Genomic DNA, 22,726 nt, shown 5'->3' on the forward strand with positions numbered 1-22,726 from the left:
GCCGAGTGCATGCGTGGCCAGTAATGCACGTTGCCCAAGACCTGGGGTGCCACAAGCCAGTATAGTTTCTCTCATGCAAGCCAGGTGATTCCTGAAGCCTTGGATTTTCTTTTGACCAAGAGGAGCAGCCTGCACCTGCGCTAACACTTCAGGCTGCACCTGGATTAGCACCGCAGCGCTCGCAGTAACAAAGAGGTGATCACAAAGGAACTGCAGGCACACTTGGGACTAATTTTCTTGAGCACACCTGGAAACTCTGGGGTAGTGATTCTGGGGAACCTGCCCGTCACTTCTTCTTCTTTTTTTTTTTTTTTTTTTTTTTTGCCCGTCACTTCTTATAGCACTACTAGTGGCACCTGCCCATCTCAGAGTATTCAAACCCTAAGGTCCACAGTGTTACGTTGCTGCCCAACAGATGATTTCCCCGAACTCACAGATCAAAAACAGGCTGACATCACCGTCAGTGCACAAACTGAAACCAATGGAAAGGCAGCTCCTTAAAATACAAAGTGCTGTCCTCATCCGCCTCACTGGATCTGGCACCTTGTGTCCTCCGACTTTCCCCCAAATCAAAGTGACAAGGAAAAGGAAGGTTTTAAATGGATTCAGGGTGTGGTAGAAGCCAGGACGGCGTCACTGAAGACCCTCAGGAGAGAGCAGTGCAGAGCTACACAGGACCTGGCCAGAACAATGGGAGGAGTGCGTGCGGAGCAAGGGGGAGGACTGAGGGGCGTTGGTGGCAACATGTCTTTTACCGTACACTGCTTTAACATTTAAACGTTCACCACATAAACTGGACTTCAGCAATCCAAATAGCCTTTACCAATTAAAGCACGTATTTTTTAACTTTCAGTTTTTTCCTGCATATAATATGCTCAAACTCTCATCTCTGAATTATTTTTTTAGTAGTTTTTTTTGTCTGTTTGGTTGTTTTTTGGCCCCGGGGATCAAAGTCTCAACCTCACGCTTGGCAGGCAGGCGCTTTTGCCACTGAGCTAAATCCCCAGCCCCTCTGAATTATTTAAGAGGTGGCAGTAACTAAATTTCAGGTAAGAACAGGAACTTGAATACAGTAGCAGAAACATGCCGTCACGCCCAGTACTGATTCACACATGACCGAGATCCAAGGGCCCCAGCATCCAATGCCAAGGCGCACACAGATGGCGGGGCGCTACCTCTTTCAGCTCCAGAGCCCTGTTGTAGCCCATGGCACGCAGCATCACCCAGAGGTCGCAGGGGTCGCCTTCCCGGTCGTTGGCTTCCATGAGGTGCAGGTCCATAAATCCTTGTCTGGTCAGTTCGTTCTTCTTGGTATCAAAATGCTCTGGGAAAACAACCCCAAGTTTCTGTTTTAGATGATTTAGAAATCCAGATGCCGGGACACTCGGCACCCACTCGTGCGCGTCTCAGGGGAGGCCTGCCTGCTGCAGGGTCTGCCCGCGTGGGAAGCCAGGCTCTCCAAGCTTCCCATGGCTGGTCTCTGGCCCAGGCAGCGCACCTGAGAGTTCCGACAGATCCTTCCTAAAAACTGTTCTTCAGTGATTCCAAAGTTATAGATAGTGCACGTGCAGTCCAAATTTAGAGGAAATTATAATTTTTCTGGGTAAATTTCAACCTGCCTACTCATTTAGAACTTACATTAATACTTCAAAAACTAAAATGTTTCCTATACATATGTGCCCCTTTGGCCCAGTAGGACTTGGAGGAGTCTGATGTTATATCCCCCAGACTACTGAGTTTCCAGAAGGGAGCGACAGGTCGTGCCAGCCTCAAGCAGCCTACTATACGCCTGAGTCTTCCAAGTTTAATCAGGCTGTGCCTTGTTCCCTGAAAGGCTGTCAGGTAATGGGGAGCTCAATTTTCCCTACATGAGTTTAAGTACCCCCATTTTAACACTATTTGTGAATAAAACTAAACTCACCAGAAGTGCCATATTTAGTAATTTCTGAATTTGTGTACGTCTATTTTTTCTTCTATGTCACATTTATACCGAGATGTTTGTAAGTAATAAACAGCCATTTATGGATTGCAGTTTGATAAGCACCTTATAACAGGCGCTTATCAAACTGCAATCAAATCCTTATAAGGATTTGATTTCCCAGACTCCATCTAACATGCTCAAAGAAATGGGTGTTCGTTGTGCTTTTTGAGGGGGGTTGTTTTGTTTTTTTGAGACAGTCCCATTATGTAGCCAAGCTAGCTCCAAACTCAGCAATCCTCCTGCCTCAGCCTCCTGAGCACTGCGATTACATGCATGCACCACCATGCCTGGCTTGAAATGGGAACTCTTGAGACAGTTCCTCTTTTGTCTACATTATCATGAGAGAAGCAGGGAAGACACACCTGTCTGCATCCAGCCGACAGCTAACAGCCTAGAATGTTTAGAGGGGGAAATGACAACAATGCTTACAAGGAAAAACATGTATTCAGATTAATCAGGTCATGGAGAGAAAGCAGTCAATAAAATAAAGGCAGGGGCTACTATGCAGTAAAAAGTGCAGAGAGAAGGCATATTCGTATGACACAAAGAAACACTTGATACTGCATTGTACTGTGGAGACTAGCATATCTCACTGATTTCTTTTTCTGGTTATTCAAGACAGGGTTCCACTGTGTAGCTCAGGCTGGCCTCAAACTCATGGCAGTCCTCCTGCCTCAGCCTCCTGAGTCTGACTTTTAAAACTTGAAATTCTCCATGCTCATTAATTTTAAAAGTCTATTAACATCTGATGTAAGACTTACTGTAAAGTTATAGTATCAAGAGGGTATTGCTGAAAATCTGACAAGCGGATCAAGGGAACAAGGTGAAGAGCCCAGGGGTGACCATGTGGCTGGAAGGGAAAGGGAGGCCGAGACTGGTGCTGAGTACACCAGTGAAGAGACTCAGACCTCACCCCTTCCACAAAATTAACTCTAAACAGAGTGCAGACTCAAAACATGAAACTATGAAACTTCCAGAGGATAACGTAGGAGATAATCCAGGTAACTGTGGGTTTGGTGAGGAGGTTTTAGGTACAACATAAAAAACACGCAAGCCCAAACAGTGATCCAAGAAGAAAACTCCTGAGTGGAATTCCACTGAAATGAGCCCATCTACTCCAGAAGGATGTTGCGGAAAAATGGAAATACAAGCCGTGGACTACGGCACCCAGAGAGCTCCTGAAGCGCAGCAGTGAGAAAACAAACTCCCCAGATGAGCAGCCAAAAGGTGTGGCAGATGCTTCCCAAGCAGAAAGCATCGAGTCCAGAGGGAGGCTGTCACTGTGTGCATCAGTTCACAGCCCATCATGCTGTTCAAACTTTCCACTAACAAGAACCACGCTCACACACCCCTTTAGAGTAGGGAGTCTGTTTCTTTCGCCATTTCCGCTGACCTTGAGTACTACACCACTTGAAAATAAAGAGAGGAAAATTTTAAGGAAATTTCAGGAAAATTGAAAAGAGTTTTGGCCCAGACAGGACACAGTAGCTGGTAAAGCCTCAGGCAGAACCAAGAAGCTCCATCTCCCCCACCCCTAGGAATTTACTTATGGTGCCAAACAAAGACCAGTGGCCTACCGGTGCATCCCTAATGCCCCCTTAAGTTCCACCCCAAACCAAGGCTACTTATATGCCTTCTCTCCACGTGTTCCACGGAGAGATCACTGACCCCGGGTGGGGGGGGGAGATGCCATGCCCCAGGGAGTCGGGGGTGTCTCTCTCTGCATTCTCAAAATAAAGGTCATTTATATTTCATACTTCTTATCTTTTCAGCCACTGCTGGTCCCCCACAGTTCTAGCAAAAATGAATGTTTAATTTCTGGCATCTTACAAAGAATGCTGCTACTTTTGATTTTTTTTAAGTATTAGGACCCTCTGGCTTGCCAGGAAGGCGCTCACACTGCTGAGCTAAATCTCCCTACCCAAAGTTGATACTTTTAAACTCTCTTCCCGCTTGAGAGCTAGGGGACCTCTGCACCCTGGGGAGGAGCTCCCACCTCTGCAGAGCAGCCAGGCCTCCTCCCCACACTTCTCCCCGCTAGTCCGCAGCTCGAAGAAGTTATACTCTTCCAGGCTCAGGAAGCCGTTTCCATCCAGGTCAATCACGTCGAACACATCCGAGAGCGCGGCCCTGAAATTATAAGAGCAGAAAGCCATTTTGTGCCTCTCAGACAAATGCACTGAAAGTTTTCATGACGACAATCTTGGAGGCTGTGGCACTGAGGCCTGGGGAGCCTTGGTGAACTACGGTGTACCCCAGCAGTCTGCTCAGCTGCTGTGGGATCAAGGGGCCGGACAGCGGCCTCCTACCTCAGCCAGGAGGTGATGAGGGCATGGCCCCCTCCTGTCCTCCAGCTCCCCCTGCTTCCCCCTGCCCTCTGCCTGCAGCCAGAGCCGCCTGTGTGCATCTGGGCTGCGATGTGGATTTGGATTTAACAGCTATCAAAGTCTAGTGTGCAGCAGCGGGCTGGGCGGGGGAAAGCGAGTGCAGCCACTTATGCTGCTGGAAAGAGCATGGAAGCCGAAGTGGCAGGGTGACTTGCAGCTGCTCTGCACATTCATATTCGGGGTGTAGAGCAGAATTTGCTGCACGTTCCTTCCTGTGCTTCTTTTCAGAGAGGGCTTGTAAAACACTTGGTGATTTTACAGTGTCCAGGACACCATGTTAACTGCAGCCACCATGGTTCATGGTGACACTCCACTCTGGGGATCCCCTCACCCTGGCCTGCTGGGCGCACTTCTCCCTGGCTGTGACCTGGACTCTCTAGTGTCTGCACTGGGCGGGAAAGGGCCTGTCCCCGTGAGCGCCCTGGGTTTCTGGTCCATATCTGGGTCCACCCCACCGGCCCAGGAAGGTTGCTGGGCTGCTGTCCATGGCCAGGCTGCTGCCGTGACTCCCCCCAGAAAACAGAACTCACTTGAATGCCTGCGTAAGGAACAGGTCCCCGGCATCGTCTCTGCACACGAGCTGGGCCTCCTCTGGCTCTGGTGTTCTCTCCTTCCTCAGCCGACAGCCCGAAGTGGAAGGGAGCAGCCGGTATAGCCCAGGCGTCAGCTCACCGGTCCACCCAAACCCCTGTCCTCAAGAGAGCCGAACAGGGCGAAGACAACTGGGTCACACCTGGGTCCCCCTCCCAGGAAGGGGGCATGACAGGTCTTCATGGTAAGGTAAGCACTTGTGCCAGCCTCATAAGGATGATGGGGGCCCAGTGTAAGCCCCTCAGGTGGGGGCTCTTTATGTATTTTTAAAAGGGCCTCAGGCAGGTGTGGTTGCACTCTGGGAAGCTGAGAGAGGAGGCCTGGAACTTCACGTACGCCGGGAAATTTAGCAGCTTACACCCCAGCAAATAAACCATAGTGAACTTAAAAGGGCTAGGAATGTCATTCAGTGCAAAGGTCCTGGATGCCTGTACCACAGGAAAACAAACCAAAACAAAACCCTGCCTAAAATTGTAAGAAGTTATGTATGCTCTAAATCTTTCCCAATAATCTTCAAAACTATTTGTGATGTTCCTTACAGTAATAATATTCCAGGTTAATAATATGGCAAGTTGTAGTTTTCTACTGAGTTTGAAATAAATATACTATTTGTAACTATGACTTCAGTGACACAAAAAGTGTATTTTTAAAGAGAGGGGATGGGATAAAAGAAGAATTAAGATGCTTTCCACACATGCACAAATTGCTCACAATGAATATGATCATTATGTACTACAAACATGGACAAATAAAAAGAAATAAAAAACAGTGACAGTATTATCCCAAAAAAATCTTTTTATGAGTTCATTATTTGTAATGAATTAAACCTATTATGAGCCTAATCGTGTACACTGCAATTTTATGATTATTTATATAACGTGAACTATAAAGGCAAACCTACCTCACATGACATAAGTGCTAGATACTTGTCATGGGGTCAGAACATATGTACAGGAAACATTTTATTCTCCTGTTCTCTAAAGAACTGTGCCCACTGTGTAGCTCCCAGGAACCCGAATGATTCATGTAAAGCCAAGGGGTTGTCTGTCAAATATATTAGGGTGACCCACTTTCTAGGTGTACCTGACAGCTAACAAGCTACTGTCCTTCTGCATGGAATTGCTGAGGGAACTGCATCATGCACTGTGTTCCCCTGGAAAGTCACCAACAGCCAAGTTGCTTGCTGGAATTCTGGGGGCAGTAGTATTTGTTCCCTTCTTCAATCAGGGGAACCCTAGTCATCCTAAAATCACCTGCCCTATTCTGATACTAGGAGCAACCCAGTAGAATTGAAGGTCACTTCGAAGGTGACACATCTTCCCCTCCCTCGCCTGGAAACCACTGTCTTCTAGATTGGCCAGATGAGGGGGATACTGGGGACACTATCCGATGTCTGTCCTGTGACTCCTAGCATGTGTGACCTCACCAACCTCCTGGTTGCCTTCCTTCAGCCTTGAATTGCTCTTGAGGATGGCAAAGGGAAAGTTTAGGGGGGCGAAAAAATCTTAAATAATTGTGAAACTAAAAATAAAATTTTCTTTGTAAATGTGATACATAACAGAAACAGAAGGCTGGATAGTAGAAGCAAATAGTCTTAGACTTTCTTATAGCTTTGCTGTGTACTTTTTTTTCACTCATTCAATCTCATGAGAAAGTAATCTCACTAAAACAAACTGGGGAAGCCATTGTTCTAGAAACACTGTATCGAACTTAACTCTGCAGTCAGCTCTAAGAAGAGCAGAGTGGCAACACTGGCGTCTGCCTGCCATTTCATTCCTTTCCTGCCTGTAACTGTTCAGGCTGTTGGGAGCCTGCAGGAGGGACTCTCACCACCTCCCATCAGGGAGATGTCTGTTTCTTGCTGGGCCTGTGTAAGGGAGCCTTGAATACTTGAATAGTATCATCTCAGCTGTATGGCAGGCGTACTTTGTAGTCCTCATAAAATAAACAGCCACATTTGTGTATTTGCTTCATATACCTGGCCTCTGACTAATGTATAATTAGAAAGGGTCACAACAACCCCAAGGGTGACATATAAAATATTTACAAGCAGTTCTTCATATCAGGCTATTTTTGAGCCTTATAATGTGAGCCACGCCCAAGGACAGTAACCTTGAAGTTTTTCTGAGTAGAGCAGAAGTGTAAGACAGACATCTAGAGTAACTTCTCAAAAGTCTGCAATTGCTTGTACGTAGCAGGGAAACCAGCTGGCACCCGTCTCTCTTTCTGAGTGTAAAACACGGTTCACCTGTGAGGTAGCAGGGCCTTCAGGGATAAAGAAAGCAGAACACGACAGCAGACAGCCTCTGGGCTACGACGCCACGGCTGGCACTCAGGCCCTGCCCTGGTGGATTTCAGCAGGAAAGTCTTTCACAGTTACAGCACATATACAGGATCTATAGGGTTAAGTACTGTATATATCTCAAGTGGGAGGAAGAATGTAAGAGTTTGAAAATAGAAGAAAATAGCGATAGTCTGGGGAACTGTATTTGAGTCCTGACTTATTTAGAATGAAGTATTAGAAAGTGGGTATACTTCTCTGTGTTGTAGGTCGGTAAAGCACACGAGCTGTGGGTCCACCTGGTCCTCATTTTCCTTTAGGATATACAAGGCAGTATCCACTGATGACCATGGGGAGAGTTTCCCTGTAAACAAACAAAAGGCCCAGATTCCTTTTGGAAACCAGTTACTACTTTCTGTTTACCATTTAAAGAAAAGTTAGTGGTTTTCCTCTCTTGACTTTTTAAAGACATGCACATCCCATTTTTATACATAAATATCTTGGTATTTGCAATGAGCCATGTATTATACCCAGTGACCATGTGAAAACAATTCCCTTCTGAAACTACTGACTGAACTCACCCACAGCTGACCTTTTGGAGCAACTAAACAGCCTGAATCCACTCAGACAGTGACCTCAACCTCGAGGGAGATGAGCGGCCCAGCTGGACCCCTTGGGCTTCCGGAAGGTGCCCAGGGGATAACCCTCCTCTGCTCTGGGCCAGGCCTGCGGTATGTGTCCACTACACATCCACTTCTGGAAACCGACTCCTGACCGCCTCCAGTCCTGTCCACATTCATCTCGTTCAGTCCGAAGCTTTTTTCTTCTCTGTCAAAAGTGGCCCTCACAAATCCACAGCTCTGCTTTGCAAACGATTCCTGCAGGTCTCCCCACTCTCCCCCAGGACCCCATCAGAGCATGTGGCTTCCTTTGGACTCTACCCACTCTGGACCCTCACAACCCAGTGCTTCACCAGATCACCCAACTGCTCCAGGGACAGGGATGACAGGGGGAGCCGTCCCAACCTGAAGACTGGGCAGGCAATGCCCCAACTGTGAAGACCCGAAGATCGTCCTGTCTGCCACACAAAGTCCTTTCAATGGGGAGGCCAGAGCACTCCCTAATGCTACAGGAGGGAAGGCGACAGCGAGGTCCTTCCCACCGCTCAGAGCTCAGGTCTAGGCCAGCATCCTGACCCAAGGAAAGGGGTCACCACAGAGGCAGGGAGGATGGGGAGGGCAGGTAGTACAGGACCCACCAGAAGAGAGGAAGCGGGGGTTTTCTAACAAAACCAAAAGACAACAACCATGGGTATAAGACACCCAGGGCATCCCATAGAGGGCAGAAGCCACAGCAACATAGGCACCAACACAACACAGCATCAGCAACACGAACCGAACGACACACTTGAGACACATCTGGGTGCTCAGGAATCAGAAGCGAAGAGAAAGCCTAGACAGGTCTCTGAGGAGAAGCCCAGGCTGGCCTCTGGATGCCTCTCCCAGGTCCCGCCCCATTGTCATGAAGAGCTCACCTTGGAGCTGGCCCTGACCCTGGCCCTGTGCTACGGCTGTGGCCTGGGGCTCCTCTTTGGGAGGCCAAGTCTGTGTCTCACCCTAGGACCCTGGACTTGCCCATAGGCAGTCAGCAGCAAACCCTAAGTGCTTGGGACGTGCACTCTACTGCCATGCACAGCCAGACCGCTGGAAAACAGGTGCAGGCACACTGGAGGCTAGGAGCTCCCAGGCCAGGGCCATGCACTCACAGCAAAGGCAGAGTGCTGCTGGCTCCTTCTGCAATGCCAGGGCTAGCTCACCTAGCTCTCCAGGGAAAGGGCCTGCGGCGAAGCCACAGATCACACTTTTAACGTGTTTAGGGGCGACTGCTTGGCAGTGGCTGATAACTGATAGGTCCCTGCAAAGTCTGTTTATATGGCCCTCTTTGTAAAAGGAACTCTAATGACCCCATGCTTCCTGGACTCTCACAGACCCTGCCCTGCTTTCCAGTAGCACTGTGACTTCCTAATGCACCACACCTTTACTCCTTAGCATATTTATTACTGACTTTCCTCTGCTGGAATAACTTACAGGCACTGCTGTTCTTTGGGATTCTGACATCCAAAACGCCCACACTGATGTCTACATTGGCCTGTGGTTTATAAGACCCTCTGGTGAGTGTGTGATGAATGAAGAAAGGAATCCTACTCTTAAGAACACAGAAAATGTACCCTGTATTTGCAGTTATCTTGGTTCCTTTCTCAGAAAAATGACTCCTGTAGTCATTAAGAGCATTAACTACCAAAGAGTGTGAGTGTCCTATTCAATATGCATTGAAAGTTTTCAAAATCTCTGCTTTAGGGGTTGAGGGAGAATTCTCAAGCAAGAAAATGTTTACACAGAAACCCCATAAAAGAGAAAATAAAGACAGATTTAGAACAACCAACATTAAAAGGCTACCTAGGAAAGAGCCACTATAGACATCTTTCGCTGTCTAGGAATTCTAAAAGGAGGAATGTTTTATTAAAAAAATTATTAAAAAAATTACCATGAATGCAAAGATTATTAATAAAGATCTCAATCAGAGACAAGAACTTTCATAGTATTAAAATACACTTGCAGTTTCACATCCTACATTAGGCTCCCGTAGAACTTCTTTTACATAAATTAATTTTAAAACAGATAAATGGAAAACCTAAAATACTTAGCAAACAAAACATCTCATTTCTGCTTTTAATGAAACATACTCTAAAAGCACACAGAAAGCGAACACCTGCTCTACACAATCTGGTGACAGGACAGCCCTGCGTCTCTCGTGTGGGCAGACTATCTTCCACTGATGCGGACGGTCACACACAAGCACTTGCATAGAGGGTACAAACTGATACTTGTTTTTTTTGGTTTTTTTTTTTGTCGGTACCAGGGATTGAACTCACAACCCGACGCTTACAAGGCAGGTGCTTATGCTCCTGAGCTAAATCCCCAGCCCCTCAAACTGGTATTTGTGGGTTTTGGGGGTTTTTTGGTTTTTTTTTTTTTTTTTTTATCAGTACCGGGAATTGAACTCACAACCATGGGCTTGCAAGGCAGGTACTTATGCCGCTGAGCTAATCCCCAGCCCCATCAAACTGGTATTTGAAAAACAGAAAATTCCAGCTTGCCTTCAACTTGACTCAGGTTGAGCGGCTTAATTGTCAGGTGAACTGTGGACCTCTGAGCCATGTGCAGTCGGTACTGGTGACTGACAGTCTCCCCGTCATCCTCCAGGAAGAAGCAGCCCCTGGACTGCACCCCCGGCCAGTCCTGGAAGGGAGGAGACAGGGCTGTCAAATGGGCTTTACTAAATGTCGCCAGCACACAGAGTAATGAGGAGAAACCAGGGTGGGTATGAAAGAAATGCCAAAGAGAGTCCTGGCCCTCCAGGAGCGTGCAACGCAGGATATCAAAAAATAAAAATAAAAATAGCCATGGTACTGAATTATATGCAGCAGTGATGTGTCAATTATAAAACAGAACTCCATTTAAAGCAGAACACCACACCCGAGGTCAATCCAGTGCCTGGCATTCTGCATGCAGCCAGCCCCACGCACTGTCTACCTGGCAGGGCACGCCGATGTCAGCAGTGGGCCATCGGAGAGCTCCGTCATGAGCATCAGCACCGTGGAGCAGTGAAAAGTCAAGGGACTGTGGAGTGGGGAGCAAGCCATGGAAGAGGGAGGAGAAGGGAAGCCCAGTGGGGAGTACGCTGCCGGGACCATCTGGGCGAAACCAGGGCGAGACCAGGGCGAGAGGCGTAGGAAAAATGAAGACAGGAAGAACTGAGAGGAAGAGCAGCAGTAAGACTGTGGATGCCGAGAAAGCAGGAGTCGTAGCTCTAAGTAACTAGAAGAATGCCCAATAAAAATCCCAGAGCTGCAGAAATATGCCGATACACAGAAAAGGTCCGTTTGGAGAAAGAACTTCCTATAATGGTTCTACCTGTCATGAGGTAGCCAGAGCCCCTCTCCTGGCCTGGATCCATCCGTCTACACAGGATCTTAGAGCGAAAACTGGGTAAAATGTGAAAACAGCACACTGGGCAGAAAGTAAAGGGCGTTTACCAAACTTAAGCCACGCTAATACCACAGGTGTGTACAAAAATGTTTTTCACTGTCTCACTAGTAGGCTTGGCTACCAGAACTGTAAGGTGTATTTCTGTTCTATCCCTAGTTACTTCCAAAAGTGGACCATTAATGAGGCTTTGAGGTGACATTATAAAGAAAGATTCTGAATTACCTGTAAAAGCACTTACACGTTAGACATTCCATTCAAGGCATTAATACTACTGAAAACTACTCAAGAGATACACTGCATATTAGTCCTATAAGAATAACATCATGGCCAGGAATGTAGCTCAGCGGCACAGCAACTGCCTGGCAAGCACAAGGTCCTGAATTTAAAAAAAACCATCACAAATATTTTCAATGCATTATAAAAAGACTTACATACACTATTTAAAATGCTACATATCCCTAACATATACTTAAATATCATTTTTCTATTAAGTCATACTTATTTTAATATATTTAAAATTAGAAATTTGAAACAGAAGAAAATCCCTATAATTCTACCATCCCACTGATTTTTCTGTAATCCTTTCAATATTGACCTTATAGAAGGTCCTAGGTTTTGCATTCTAATAAATACCACTTTATGTTTCATTCTTAAAATTTAATCTTATATCTAAAATATTTTGTTGCTGAAAAAGAAAGAAGTTAGAGCCACGCATAGCAGGAGACACCTGTAACCCCGCACTCTGGGAGGATGAGGCAGCAGGGTCTCAAAGTTCAGGTCCAGGTCTGACAACTTAGCAACTTAGTGAGAGCCTGTCTCAAAACAACAGAAGAGAGAGTGCTGAGGGTGAAGCTCAGTATACGGTCCTGGACTCAACTCCCCAGTACAGAAGGGGAAGGGGGGGGCCTCTTGATTAAGATGTAGGTACATAAGCCATTCATTGTAATGCTCAACCTCACTGGTCATTTGAGAGATGCAAATTAAAACTGCACTCAGATTGCACCTCACCTGGGAAGAATGGCTGTCATTAAGAAATCAACCAAATAACAAATGCTGGAGGGGCTGTGGGGAAAAAGAGCCCTTCTCCACTGTGGGTGGGAGTGCAGACTGGTGAGGCCACTGGGAGGTCAGTGTGGAGAGTCCTCAGAAAACTAGAACTAGAGTTCCCATTTGACCTAGCCATTGCCCTCCTGGGTATCTTCCCAAAAGAATTAAAAGCATCACACCACAGCAACATATGCGCAGCTATGTTTGTAGTGGCACAGTCTGTGACAGCCAAGTCTTGCAAACAGCTCAAGTGCCCATCAACTGGTGAATGGATAAAGAAGATGTGGGCTGTTACTTGAGTCCATACTCAAGTAAAAGAAATAAGACACACATGTGGAAATACCATATTGTTTCTCTGGTGTGAGAAACCAAAAGTACAAGTAAGGACCAAGATGCGTATTAGGCCTTGTGACATAGGCCAACAATGTTTAAGTGAGGAGGGGGACAAGGCAGAGGAGATGGAAAAAGGAAAGAAGTGAAAAGTAAAAAGAATGAGGAAAAAAACACAAAAACAAAGCTTTTAGAAATGGGGAGGGAAGGTGGGCTGAAGGGAGGGCAGAAGAATGGGGAAAGAAAAACAAGTTATGTCATGGGCATGTACAACTTCTCTATGATAAATGTGACCTTTATGTGTATCTAAAATGTATCAAGAAGACCTAGTTGAAAAAGTAAAAAATGAAGAAATATTCAGTATATACAATATTCTGCACATTTTTATATATCACAAGTATTTGACAAATTTTTGTACAGCTTTGAAGTTCTCTGATCACCACTTGTAAGGCTGTTTCTGCCATGTGTGTGGCTTTTGTTCCCTTTTGTGTGAGTGGACTGCCAAGCCATCTGATTTTCTACTGTCATCTCATGGTTCTACCTTTACAGCCTTGGCACTTTTCTTACATATTTTACTAAAATCGCTTGACTACTTTAGATATTGCCCACTGTCATGGCACTGTAATGAAGTTATGGGGGGGTGCTTTTCAGAGGCAACTGAATCTAGAGTTTGTGACTGGTTCATGGTCCAGCGCTGGGATTAAGGGTGTCAGGGAGGGCTACAGCTGCCCTAGGGCGGGCAGCCTGCATGTAACACGGGAGAGGGGAAAACACATGTCCCTTCCCTCTTCCTTGCTGCTTTTGCTATCTTCCACTGCCATGAACTTTTGCCCCTCTGCCATGTGCCACCCTGCCTTGACGCCAGGGTATTATGGACTGAAACTGTGAGATAAATAAACCTTTGCTTCCTTAACTTTGGGTAGTTTGTCTCAGAAATGAGAGAAAAGTAATGAAGAGACTCACTCTTTTGGTATGCTCTGATGGATGCACTGTCTTCATTTATTTTACTTTTCGTTATTTTCTAACTTGTATAAGCTTTTCTTGTTTATTTTTTATTTTTTTTTTTAAGGCAGGGTCTTGCTGTGTAGTTCAGGCTGGCCTTAAACTCACAACAATCTTCCTGCATCAGCCTCCAGAGTGCTGGGATTACAGGTGTGCACACCATCACACCTGGTAAATTTGGGGTACATTCAATTTGTGGCACCATACTCCCTATCCTAATCCTTCCCTATCATGGTACCCATACCCATTACTGTCACTAGGCCTAGTCCTAACCTAGCATTGACCTATCACTGACCCTAGCCTAATATTCTGTCCTAGGAATTGAATCTACAATTGCCTACACTATGGCCACCTAACTTCTTCTTCCTCCTCCTTCCTTCTTCCCTTTCTTCTTCTGCATCCTTCTTCTTCATTTTTCATCATCTTTTTTTGGAGATGGCATCTTGCTTTGTAGCCCAGGCTGGCAAACTCAAATTGTGGCAATCCTCCTGCCTCCGACTTCCAAGAGCTGGGATTACAGATGTGTGCAACCAGGCCCAGATTTTTTGTTTATTAAAATGATCACTTTATATGTATACTGTATTACCTCCTAGGGAAGTTTGTGTGTGTGTGTGTGTATGTGTGTGTGTGTGTGTGTGTGTTCCTGTCATTGACAATATATTTAGAGGGTTAATCCCAATTACTTAAGTCACATTTTAATTTCTCAGAATTAAAAATATACTTATCTTTTATACCCTGAAGGTGTGATAGCTCATGTAATAACAACTGACTGAAAGCTTGAATAGTAAAGTAGTTCAACAGTAATGATACAATCTTAAAACTTTTAAATGCCCTTTAAGAAAAGTCTCTAAAGAAAAGATAGCCAGGCATGGTGGTACAGCCCTGTAATCCCAGCATTTAGAAGGATGAAGCAGGTGGATTGCTGTGAGTTCAAGGTCGGCCTGGATTACATAGTGAGACCCTATCTCAAAAAGGAACAAACAAACAAACAAAAAAAATCAGGTACCCAGAAGTCACACAGACCAGTTTTATAAGGAGCTTTTTGTGGGCCAGGGATGCAGCTCAGTGATAGAGAGCTTGTCTGGCACGTGAGAGGCCCTGAGTCTGATCCCTAAGACCACACACACACACACAGGAGTCTATAGAAATATTAAGTCTAGAGTCCAAGACTTTATCATGAGGATACCAAACAGAAAAACTGTATTATCTCTAACACCATAAGGTTCAAACCTGGCCTTGAGCCAAAGCGCAAGCATCCTTCCCAAGACATCTCCAAGATGGACTGAGCACATGGCCCGACACAGGCTGACCTACAGGCGCCAGCTGGTTTTCCCACAGCATGCTCCTGGGCCCCAAAACTACTAAGGACAACAACAGAAAGGTACGTGGCATTCGGGCAAGTTGTGCTTTGAGACATTTCACACTAGGATTCCAATTTTAAGTGTTTTACTTTTAAGCCATTTGATTATAGCACCATCTGATGGGATTTTATCTGATGCATTTTATGAACACATTTTTTTCTATTTACCCATCTGGAATGGGTAAAGCATTCTTTATCTGAAATTTTTAGGGACTGGAAGTGTTCTGGGTTGGGGATTTTTTCAGATTTTAGAATACCTACATATATGTGCTGAAATACCGTGGGGAAGGGCCCAAGTCTAAACATGAAATTCCTTATCTTCATATGCATTTTATAAATACAGGTCATATAATTTTACACAACATGTTCAGTGAGACTTGCATTTATACTGTGACCACCACATAAGGTTGTGAAATTTTATAATTAAAATGTAATGTTGGCAAATAAAAAGTTTCAGATTTCAGAACATTTGCAATTTTGGATTTCTGAGTCAATAGTGCTCAACCTGCATTAAAAGCAGAAAGGCTGAAGAAGCAATCTGGTGCATATTTCCTTTCCAATGAAAAAGAAGGTGACAGGCCCAGTGTCACAGCTCTCACCAATGGCAGAGCCACAGCACGCACCTGGGCTCTCTGCTTCCTTTCTTTTGTTTCGTTTTGGAGTCAGGGTCTTGCTATGGAGTCCAGGCTGGCCCTGAACTCACGATGCAGCCCATGCTGGCCTTAAATTTGCAACAATCCTCTTGCCTCAGCCTCCTGAGAACAGGCATTCTAGATGTACGCTTGGCTTACGTCTCCTTATTTTCTTTCTCACCTACCAGTTATAAGTTCTGTTCTCTTCCACATTTAAACACCTACTATGAATTTTTAAAAGTCAATTTTAAAACAAATTTCATGTTTATGATGTTATAATAAAGTAGAAAGAAGCATTATTGTTCTAATTACCCACAAATTTAAGTGCTAAGATAAATTTACTTACGTGGTTTTCTTACCTAAAAATATAGACTTTAGTAGTTGCAACATTTCTTATACTTGTATTGCAATCATAAGTATAGCAGTTCACTCTAGTTTAAATGATATTGTGAAAAAAAGCACTTTGCTTGTTTATGGATACAAAGATAATTTGTGTCATCTGGGATACTCAGAAATAAGAGTTTTTCCAGAGATGTCATAGGCTGACAGGAGATAGTCCTCTAAGCTCTAGCTAGGAAGAGGTTAGACATCATTAGAGATCTCTCCTAAGTTTCAAATCGTGAAAAGAACGCTACAATAGGAGGGAGTGTTCTGGGAAGACACCAGCCCAGACAGCACATCCCACGTAGGTTAATAAACCTGGGAAATGGCAGAACAAGAGTCTGCACAAGTAAGATAACTGGGGCATTCTACACTATGAATAGCACGACCAAAAGAATTCATAGCTCCACTCTGTAAAAGGAGACATTTGCTTCTTAAGATCTGCCCATTCTCAGGTGCACAGTGCATATGCAACTTAATATTTCCTTTCAAACTCAAAGACTTTCAATAACATATAGATTTTTCTCTTGGATCTAGACTAAACTGTTATGAATTAGAAGAAAAAAGCACTGATATAGTAGCTGGATCATTCAAATAACTCAGTTTGAAAATAACACAGTTTGAGTATTATGAGAAAAATGGAAGGAGTTTTTAAAAATCTGGAAAGACATAAGAAATTCCATTCATGACAGAATTTTTTATAACAAAATAAAAATAAAATAAGATCTTGTAATTCTTATATAGAGCATGAGGTGGTGCTATGTGCTACCAATTCACGTACAGTTATTTCATATAAGTGTAAACAATTGTTACTTCACTTACTTGTCACACACAAATTTTGCTTATTTTCATTTGTAATATATAAAGAAATATTAAAAGCACAAATGAAAAATAATAAAGCAGAAAATGGCTATAAAACAAGTGTATCAGTAAAATTACATTTTTCTTGGATCATTGTAATGAATGTGACTTAATCTGACTTAAAATACTGTATTATTAATAAAGCTTAGGTGACGTAGGATTAGTAAGCAATAGATCTAATAGCCTTAGTCACAGGGTGAACTTCCACCAACATCATCTTTTTTATAAAGATACCCCATAATACTTATTAGAAAGCTATTTGCTGTTAGGAAGCTAAGACAAGGAGATAGGGAAGGCAGTTACTGAACTTTTGTTACTAAAGAATATTTTTAAAATAAAACATTAAATAGATGACTTATGAAGGGAAAAATTGCCATGGACTGTCTCCTAAATAGGTTGGTCAATATTTTAAAAAAGAAACTATTCGGAGCTTTTACAAAAGTTTATAGACGGTGGATCATTCTGAGATGGAAAGTTTATATTATTACATAGATACCTATAAGATGCATATGGTGTGTAGCAGCTGTACATGGTATACATATACCACATAACACAGGTTATGTGTAGGTATAGCACATATGCTATGTAATACATGTATATAAACATTCATACATTAATAGGCTGAATTACATACGTATGTGCTGTGAGTGCTCACGATGTACAACACACATGTGAGAACACATATTTGTGGTTTGGAGCCTACTCTAACTTTAGTCATGATTTGCTTCAGCAAGAAAGTTGAAGCTATTTCTCTCTCAAAGGAAAATTCCTGATGCTACTTGAACATTACAAAACCTAAGCAAACGGACAGTACCGAGGACTGAAGTAAGAGGTCATATAGTACCTAACTGCGGCCAGTAGGGAGTCACACACGTACAGTAACTGCGAGGCTTCTACTTTCCTCCCATAACTCAAGTCCTACCTTAAATACTGTGGATTTATGTTGTGGAGTCTGACTGCTGGGCTGGATGGTGCACTCCTGTAATCCCAGCTGCTAATGGGGCTGCGGCAGGAAGACGGCTTCACTCCCTCTGCCTAACCCTTCCCCCGTTAAAAATGAAAAGACAGGACAGGACCGACTCATTCTGTACAGGTGGACTGAAGAAGTCCACCTGAAACTGAGCCCCCCAAACTTGTATAAAGATTTAAAGTATTTGAAGAAAATTAGTGTAATGGTCTGTCTGGTAATTTATTCAGTATTCTTATAACCAAATACTTCTCAGAGTGGCTATAAACCTCAGAAAGGTATAAATTTATGAAATTAAACAAAATTACTTCAGAGTAAAATGAAAAAGAAATTAATCCCGTTAAAATACCAAAAGGGTCACAGACTTCTAAAATAATCATTTTAGCTCAGCTCATCCAAGAATTAAAAGCACATATGCTGCATGGAAAAAAAAAGAAATACCAAACAGTGAACACTGGGAAAATTTTCTTGGCACCCTGGGTCTCATTCCTGTTAGCACCAGCATCGGCTCTGTTCCTGACGCTGTCTGGGACAGGAAGTCTAAGCAGGCGCTGGCACCTGGCTGTGAAGGTCTGAAGGCTGACTGCCAGCAGACCGCCCTTCCCTAGGACAGCAAGCAGGGCCCAGGTCAGGGCTCATGGTTCCTATCTCGATATCCACCCTGGTCTCCAGAAGGTAGCTCCCTCCAATACAATTCTACACAGACTGTTCTTAAGCTGTGCTTACATGACATTACCACCTAAAGACCTAGTCTCTTCTTAGATCCATAGTACACTAACTGCCCAATAGTTCATTACAGAATACCGTATGTCTACCTTACTACCTTGCTACCTTACTAAATGTTTTACATATACTAAGATGAGTTAAGATTTTCCAAAACATACTAAATGTAATTATTTCCAAATTACAGACAAGGAAACTGATACCCAGAGGGTTGCAGATTAACTTACCCGGCTGGCACAGTTACTAAGGGAAAAGCGAGGGGTCAAGCTCAAGACTGTGTCCAGTGCACATCATCAACCAGAGCAAAGCTTGGCATGCAGTACTTCAGTCCATACATACTTGTTGAATAAATGGAATGTTACGGTATATGTTAATAACCAAGTGATAATTTCTATGTTTTACATCAAGGTTCATATTTATACTAAATGAAATGGCTGGCATATGGTATAGTCTCAATTAATGGCACAGAGAAAAAAGGCCATTATGATTTGATATAATCTATGATAGTATTTATACCTGCACTGACTAAAATTATATTTATACCTTTAAATCAGATAACCAGTAATTATGAAGTCAATGGTATAAGCACTTAACTAGTTGTAAATACGAAAAGTTTCTATTTGTAGAAGTAAGATTGCTGGACACTAAACGCTGTGTGAACACACTGGGCATGCACAGTGAACTGCTCAGGGTGCACAGACTCCTATGGTCTGAGCAGAATTCCTTGGAGATAATGTTTTAAAATTTTAATACAGAACAAGTGTCACTGTCTAGCAACTTAAAGATATAAGGGACTTCAGAGTTCAATAACAAATACAGAGTTGTTATTTGAAACAAAAATGTAGCTCTTGAGAACAATCAGTTCAGTTTTCTAACAGCAGTTACAGTCTGTGGCCATAACCATCCCCCCTTCCTGAGGTCTCCCGGCGCACATTTTTAATGTACCCTAGCAGTTCCAGTTAATATTTTATATTTCTGTAGCTATTATTTTCTGTTGAAAGAAAACTAGTAAAGGTTGAGTCTAAAAAGGAAAAACAAAGGAAGAAGATCAATATTAACACTCTACAAATATTGACTTAGCAAAGTGACTTTGTTGCCTTTCTCTCTCAGGAATTGACACTGAATGAATGAGTTATTTACCAGAAACACCGATGGAGAATGTCTGATACATAACTAGATAACCCACTCATCAAGTTCAAATATTCAGGAGTTGCCATTTTCAAACTAAAGACCTTATGTAATATTTATTACTGTTATTTAAAAATATTACAATTGGTTTAAATGCAGAAATGTTATTTCTTAAAGAACCACAAGAACCTTACTTTACAACATTACTGGCTTGATATACCCACAAAATAGCTATAAATAAACTCAGCATCAGTCTTTTTTTCAGAAGAAGTTATCTCTGCCAATTTACAATACTCTACCTTTAGGTTTGGCTCGGTTAACTTAGCATTTTGGTTTCCGTTAGCAGCCATGGATATTGTGCAGGTAACGGATGCTTTGAACTTTCTAGCTGTTGACAGTAAAGAAGCCCTGGGGTCACCTGTGAAACATAAGCGTGATTTGGTCTCCAGTTAGGAAAACTTGTCAACAGACACTTGTTTCTAAACACAGTGTGGTATAAAAGGTCCACTGTAATAATGCCTGGGGTCCTCCCTATTGAAGTAAGGTTAAAAAGTTCTATATCTATTGGGCCTTAATGGTTCCCAATTTATGGATTACTAATAAGATTCCTTATTTCAATATGTTGCACTAGGCTGGGGATTTAGCTCAGCGGCCTAAGTGCCTGCTTGGCAAGTGTGAGGTCGTGAATTTGATCCCCAGTACCACCAAAAAAAAAAAAAAGTTGCATTTACTCTGAAATTTCAGTTTTAATAAAATAGAATGAGCATAGCTAAGCCAAGTCCCATAATAAAATTTTACTTCAATAGAGATTTTACAGCTAAGAGAGTCTAGACATTGTAGCCAATGAAAGTTGAGTTTTCATCTATCACTAAGCTGGGATGGAAGGCAAATGTGTTCTGAATAATTACCCTTCATTCTCGATGAAGAAATTCACAGTGCCCAGCGTAAGTACCTCTATTTGAGAGTGTTTCCTGGTCACTGTTCCTCAGGATCCTAGGTGAAGGTTTTAGAACTGATGATGGGTCCCTTGCAGGGAGCTCTTCCATGTGGCTTCCAAACTGTTGACGCCTCTGTTTACTGTCAACCTGAAGCCTTTCTAGTGCAGTCTTGAGACACTGCCCACTGGTCGTCATATATAATTTACAAAACTACAGGAAATAAAAAAGGAGTCCGGTGGGCAAAACATTCAGTCATGCATTTGGGAGGAAGAGAAGGCAAATGCACATTAGAAGGGGGAGGATAGACTGAGAGACGGAACATATTTCTTCCTGCACTGGGTTTCTAGTTTTATTTTCCTGAATCAGACTGACCAGCCTCCAGTGACCTGGGGAAATACGGCCATCATTCAAGGAGGAGGTCACATGCTGAGTGAGAATAAAATGTTACACTGGGAGAAGTGATTTATTATTTTTACAAGACGGTCTGACCTACGTTTGTTCTACATAATTTTAGAATTCTTCCATCCTGGAAAAGGTACATTTCTGAAGAGAATCTCTATTGCTTGTGTGTCTGTGTGCACACACATACGCAGTTTAAGTCTGTTATGCAGGCTGAATAGCTCTTACCAGAAATGTTGGAACCAAAAGCATTTTGGACTTTCATCTGGGATTTGGAGTGCTTGCATAGCCATGGTGAGATACCTTGGGAATGGAACCCAAGCCCAAACCCGAACTTCACTGAGGTTTCATATACAACTTTATGGTACCCCAAAAGGAGTTTTGTCTAATATTTTTGGTGTACCTGCATTTTGACAGGAAGCCTGACAAGAGGCCACAGTGTGGAATTTTCCTTCCTTCTGTCTTACTTTTCTCTTATCTTGAAGAACCGAGTATTGAACCCAGGGCCCTGGGCATGCTAGGCAGGCGCTACAGTGATGAGCTACCTCCCAACCTTTTTCTTTTCTTTCAATTTTGAGTCACTTTTTCTAAATTTCATGTTCAGTGGCTGGGATTACAATCCGTGCCACTATGCCCAATTCTGATGTGGAATTCTTCACTTGCGGCATCATGTCAACAGTGAAAACTTAAATTTTGGATATTTGGATAATATTTTTGAATGTAGTTATCATATTGCAGTTTTGGAATTGAGGAGAATTTCAAATACAATGAATGCATAGCAAGTATCTATGTCATTGCCAATGTTTACCCAAAAAAGTGCTGTAATTTTTCAAGACTTTCCCAAGGGTGTGGGGTGTAGCTCCCTAGGATTTGTACATAGTGTAAGTGGAGCCCTGGGGGGAAAAGAAACCCAAAACATAGTATAAGTGGAGCCCTTAGGGGGAAAAGAAACCCAAAACTTTTCTAACATTAATTAGCTTAATTTAATCATTTTACAATGTATGCCCATATCAAAACATTACATGTGTGTCATAAAAATACATAATTTTGTCAAATATACCTTAAGAAAGCTGAGGGAAAACTAAAATATAAATAATATGCAAATTACATACCTTAATGTAGTCAAATTTGCCATCAGCATTTATGTTGGGCAAATTTATTATAGTATTAACTTCTTCCGGAGTCATCTTCTCCCCTCTCTAAAATAAAACAACATGATCACCACTCTGTTACTCATTGGGATATGGAAATACATTTTAATCTTTTCCACAAATAAGCTGGAACATGTGGCTTCAAGATAAATCAGAATGAGCACTATGTCAAGCAATAATCAGGCTGTTACATAAAAACTCACAATTTTATTAAATTTTGTGAAAACATGCAGTTTCAGTTCACCAAATTTTAAATTGTATTTTGTGGAATTATAACTGCTACTAAATTTAGAGTAATAGTATTTTTAAATATTGTACCAAGAAATGCAGTGGATCCCTAGTGCCTTTTATATTTTCTTTTCCTTCTCCTCTTGTCACTTGTGGACCTGTCCCTGATTTGCAAAGACTTCTGGGTAGGAAAGAACGGTGTGGGAGCACAGAGGGACTGCAAAGCGGGCTCAGTTTTATACTTTGTCTCCCTTTGAAAACTCCATGTGTCACCTAGAAGGATCTGGATG

General features: G+C 43.0%; 1 protein-coding gene across 6 annotated transcripts in view; it reads right to left on the reverse strand.

Annotated features, from left to right (window-relative positions):
- Efcab7 (EF-hand calcium binding domain 7) overlaps positions 1-22,726 on the reverse strand; it is a 33,880-nt gene that overhangs the window by 4,738 nt on the left and 6,416 nt on the right. For 5 of the 6 annotated variants that reach the window (XR_010050909.1, XR_010050915.1, XM_013142823.2 and 2 more), the window contains exons 4-11: positions 22,170-22,256; positions 20,673-20,868; positions 20,020-20,138; positions 10,398-10,539; positions 7,495-7,604; positions 4,899-5,056; positions 3,978-4,111; positions 1,176-1,324 (exon numbers count right to left, since the gene is read on the reverse strand). Coding sequence is in view for 4 of the 6 variants with exons in the window: in XM_013142823.2 (XP_012998277.2) it covers positions 1,176-1,324; positions 3,978-4,111; positions 4,899-5,056; positions 7,495-7,604; positions 10,398-10,539; positions 20,020-20,138; positions 20,673-20,868; positions 22,170-22,256 (1,095 nt within the window). In the remaining 2 variants the exon portion in view is untranslated. The remainder of the gene's footprint in view (positions 1-1,175; positions 1,325-3,977; positions 4,112-4,898; positions 5,057-7,494; positions 7,605-10,397; positions 10,540-20,019; positions 20,139-20,672; positions 20,869-22,169; positions 22,257-22,726) is intronic. The other variant, XM_023561197.2, reaches the window with a different exon arrangement.

The sequence above is a fragment of the Cavia porcellus genome, unplaced genomic scaffold (genome assembly GCF_034190915.1).
Source record: "Cavia porcellus strain 051 isolate PalLab524CR breed Dunkin Hartley unplaced genomic scaffold, mCavPor4.1 scaffold_1, whole genome shotgun sequence".
In the NCBI taxonomy this organism is placed as follows: Eukaryota; Metazoa; Chordata; class Mammalia; order Rodentia; family Caviidae; genus Cavia; species Cavia porcellus.